Below are 4,723 nucleotides of genomic sequence, written 5' to 3' on the forward strand. Positions count from 1 at the left end.
CTCACTCTGTAGACCAGGCTGGCCTCGAACTCAGAAATCCACCTGCCTCTGCCTCCCGAGTGCTGGGATTAAAGGTGTGCGCCACCACGCCCGGCTGGGGTTTCTCTCTTTATCCCTGGCTGTCCTGTTAATTGGCTCTGTAAACCAGATTGGACTAGATATCAGATCCATCTGCCTCTGCCTCTACAAGGCTTGGATTAATGGTGTGAGCTGTTAACACCACTGAGGTGCTATACTAACTTCATTTAAGTAGTATTCACACAAAGGTGGATGTAATAGCTCTTCTGTTTGAGTAAAGCCTCAGTGTTGCTTTATCTTAGTTTACATTTTTACTTTTTAAAAATCACCAACGGATGCTTTTAAAGAAGTATTGTGACTGTAGCACTGGGAAATGTGGCCCATGCCCCAGCTTGTTGTAGCTGTGACACAGAGTTGGGCAAAGGAGCGGCGATGGACTCGTTGCAACCATACATACTTGAAGCTCTTTATGAACAGTTTCGTAAATGGGAAAATCACAGACTGTTGAACGCTGCCTGCACTCTAAGGGTCTTAGAGCTGCTGGGACCTCTCCTCTCATGTCAGACTTGAACTTTTTTTCCTTCTTGTTTAAAGGACATAAAATCATAGAATCCATAAAATCTGTGGAATCATCCTGACCCACAAGGAGATCTGTATCTAATATTATTTGGATTTGGACAAGTGTCAATGACATGGCTGTGTAATAAAATTTTTATTAAACCCCCCCCCCCAAATGAAGGAGTTAAGCCAGGCATGTTGGACACTGCCTTTAATTACAATGCTGGGGTACCAAAGCAGTTCTCTGGTGAAGTCAAGGTCAGTATAATTTACATAATGAGACACTTTGACGAAAAAAAAATTAAAAAAAAAAACTGACAGAGACAGGTTTGATAAACTGGACCAGGATTCTTCCCTGTCCCATCTTAACCAGGTGGTCTGATCAGCATGGTTGGGAGCCTGAGGTTTAGTTAACATGGATTGATTAGATCTGACTGGGAGGACTGACAGTGTCTATACTTGGGGCTGCAGAGAGGGGTCAACAAAAGATGCAGAGGTCCCAAATTGGAAGTGTCTTGATCCTGGGTTCACTCATGCCTGGCCTTGAATGGAAACCAACAGGTTCCCAACAGCCAGTGGACCCTGTTTGGGGAGCCGACTTGGGACTTTATCCCTGCCTGCCATAGCAGATTCTCAACCAAGATTGTATATTCAATCTCTGAGTTGAGGCCAGCCTGGACTACAGAGCTCTAGGATAGCCAGGGCTACAGAAACTTTGACTTGAAAATCAAAACTAACAAAAAGGTTGTATTAAACAAAGGCTTGTTTTGACCACCTCTGAGGGAAACCTGCCAACCCAGGACACTTAGTTTGAACATGAATAAGCACTCAAATCCTGCCCTCCTGGGATCAAGGCTTGAGGCCACCCAGCCAGGCAGCCAGGTCTAGTCTCTGATCAAATTTTTAACTAATTAGATAAGTGAGAACGTCCACTTCCCTGGTACGCAAACAAATAAGTCCCAGAGAGGGACAATAAACTACACCCAAGGTCACCAGCCATGTTGGAACATGGAAGGAAAGACTCCTAACTCAGACAAGCAAGACCTCAGGTTCTTCAGCCTGACTCAGGGCTTAATAAGACATGCCAAGACTAAAACAGGGGTCACAGATTCTATTCAGGGTTGTGGTTGGGGCCAGCTCCCAGGTAGCAACACAGCCCTGCCAAGACAGGGGCCCTGATTTCCCCAGTCTCCCTGTGTTGTCCCTACCCACAACTTTCCCCAAACACAAGAGACAGAAAGTTTCCAATTGCCTGTGGTTTAGGTAAGTCCTGACAAGTTAAGTTGAGGACTGGGTTCCTAGGCAGGCCTCTGCCCCTAGGGTCCTCAAAAGTCACAGAAGTCTCTCTTACCTCGTTGACGCTTACTCCTTGGAGACTGGAAAGCAGGCCAAAGGTCAAGGTGAGTGTGCCCCAGACCCAGGTGTTCAGCATCCTGCCAAGGGGGCCACTGAGCTTCAGAGTGTAAGGACAGAGTGACAGGGCAGGACCTTTCCACTTCTCTCCACCTATGGGCCCAGCCTCGGGATAGGCACAGAGTTAACACACTGGAGTTGGCTGGACCAGGGCTGCAAGCTGAACAGGAGCTCAGGGAAGAGAAGTGGAGAGGAGCTGGCCTTGCTTGAGTTTGAGGAACTGGGAGGTAGGAGGTTAGAAGAGGTTGATTTGCCAGCCTCGTGTGTTGGATGGAGGAGAGCACTGTGGAAGTCCCTCTGCTTGGTTGTGCTTAAATAGTGGATAGAGCAGGGCGTGGAGACACCGCCTTTAATCCCATCAGGGAGGAGACAAATCTCTGTGAGTTCAAAGCTAGTGTGATCTAAGTAGTGAGATCCAAGCCAGACCAGAGCCTGGATTAAATGAAAAAGCAAAAACAAACAAACAAACAAAAACCAGGTGGTAGTATCACAAGTCTTTTTTTTTTTTTTTTAAGATTTATAGGCCGGAAGTGGTGCCACATGCCTTTAATTCCAGCTCTTGGGATGCAGAGGCAAGAGGATTTCCGAGTTCAAGACTAGTCTGGTCTACTGAGTGAGTTCCTGAACAGCCAGCACAGCCAGAGAAACCCTGTCTTGAACCACCCCCCCCCAAAAGGATTTATTTATTTATTTACTTACTTACTTACTTATTTTATGAGTACACTTTAGCTGTAAAGATGGTTGTGAGCCTTCATGTTGGGAATTGAATTTATGGTCTTTAATTGTTAAGGTCAGCCTAGCTTGCTGGATCCCTGCTCACTCAGACCTGAAGATTTATTTATCATTATTAATAGGTACAGTATAGCTGTTTTTAGATGCACCAGAAGATGGTGTCATTACTGGCGGTTGTGAGCAACCATGTGGTTGCTGGGATTTGAACTCAGGACCTTTGGAAGAGCTGTCAGTGCTTTTAACCACTGAGCCATCTTGTCAGACCCAGTACAAGCCTTTAAATTCTACCATTCAGGAGACAGAGACAGATGGATCACCTAGACTAACCTGGCCTACAGACCAAGAGTTCCAGGGCAGTCAAGAATACACAGAGCAACTCTATGGGGGTTGGAAGGCTGAGGAGTCTGGGAAGTTGACTCAGAGGTTAAGAGCAGTTGTTCTTGGACCTGGGATTCAGTGTCCAGCATCTATATACAAGATGGCTCATAAGCTTCTGAAACTCTAGTTCTAGTGAGATGGCAAAGCTTTTAAATTCAGACTCCATTTTAGAGACCCTAACCTAACTTTGAACTCAGGTAGACTAACAAGCTGGTATCTAGCATTAGTTTCCAAGTTGTTCCCCAACAGAACCTGAGCCTAGCTCTAGTCTCCAGGCTAATCCCTAACAAGACCAGTGTCTCCAGGGTAGTTCCCCAACAAATTTGCAACTCCGGGTTACAAGCTGGTTTAGAGCTGAGCTGTGTCCTGTTTCATCCCTCTGCAATTTACCCTACCATCCCTTTCTTCTCCACATTCTGCTAAAACAACTCTGTATCTATGACTCCTAGTAGCACTGGGCTGTGGCCTCTTCTAAGGAGGGTGAATACTTGGCTTTAGTGGGGTTCTGCCTATACAAGCAGTTTTGAGACATTTAAGCAGATATGTCACTTCTGGCTGGTGGACTGTGTGACCATAAGCCATGCAGTCTCTAACTCTCTGTAAATTCATTTGCAAAAGGAGGACCCATGAGTCAGAGACAAATGAAATGACACACACAGACTCTGAAGGATGACATGAATTGCTTCGTCTACCGAGCGATCTTATACAAAACCAAAAATAGTTCACTTCTGCCTCCCCGGGGTCAGCTGGGCAGGCATAGGCAAGGTCTCTCTCCCCAACTCCAGTTCCCCAGTGTCCAGCACACAGCAATAGAAAATACACATGAGCTGATTTTCTTTGTGGCAGAATGAAGTACCCAGGAATGAAGGGACTTGCCTCTTTCCAAAGCAGCTATCTCTGTGTCCCTCGATACAGGCTTCAGGATAAAGGCAATTTTTTCCCTGAATGGCTCGGCAGCCCCCTCTGCTGTCCAGGATGTGTTCTGTACGCCTGCTAAGGCCAAATTAGAAGGGGTAGGACAGTGACCTGTCTGGGATGATGACTGGTACTGACCCCTCCCACACATGCTGGAAGGTGACACACACAATCTCTCTCTCTCTCTCTCTCTTTCTCTCTCTCTCTTTCTCTCTCTCTCTCTGTCTCTCTCTCACACACACACACAGACAGAGAGACAGAGACAGAGAGAGAGAGTGCTCACACAGGGTGTAATGGCAAATCCTTGTGATTTCAACCCTCCGGAGGGCAAGAAAAGAGAAAAATGAGTTCAAGGCTAGCCTGGGCTACATAGTGGAAGTGTGTGAGGTATGTGTTCCAACCCCACAGTGGTGAGGGGCCACCATCTCAGAGGTGAAGTCTTCCCTCTTCCATTTTTCTCTGGTGTGAGCAGGAGGCACATGCCCAGTTCTGAGGGCGAGTAAAATACCATTTCTTTCATTTATCTCCGCACTTTAACATCTGCTAATTCTCCTTGTGACACGGAAATTCCTACAGTTTAAATAAAGCTCCTTCCTGGCCAGGAGGAACAAGATCTGCATTCGCTCAAATGGTCTTTGCCAGCATGAAAAGCTCTTGAGCCCGACAGCCGAAAATTGAGTTATTAAAAACAAACTTTTAGTGGTTGGAG

General features: G+C 46.4%; 1 protein-coding gene across 1 annotated transcript in view; it reads right to left on the reverse strand.

Annotated features, from left to right (window-relative positions):
* The window catches only part of LOC110304551 (transmembrane protein 92-like), a 4,615-nt gene extending 2,607 nt beyond the window's left edge, over window positions 1-2,008 (reverse strand). Inside the window, exon 1 of the mRNA XM_021175948.1 lies at window positions 1,928-2,008. Coding sequence (XP_021031607.1) covers window positions 1,928-2,008 — 81 coding nt within the window. The remainder of the gene's footprint in view (window positions 1-1,927) is intronic.
* Window positions 2,009-4,723: the final 2,715 nt, after the last annotated feature.

Source organism: Mus caroli, chromosome 11, assembly GCF_900094665.2.
Source record: "Mus caroli chromosome 11, CAROLI_EIJ_v1.1, whole genome shotgun sequence".
Classification (NCBI taxonomy): Eukaryota; Metazoa; Chordata; class Mammalia; order Rodentia; family Muridae; genus Mus; species Mus caroli.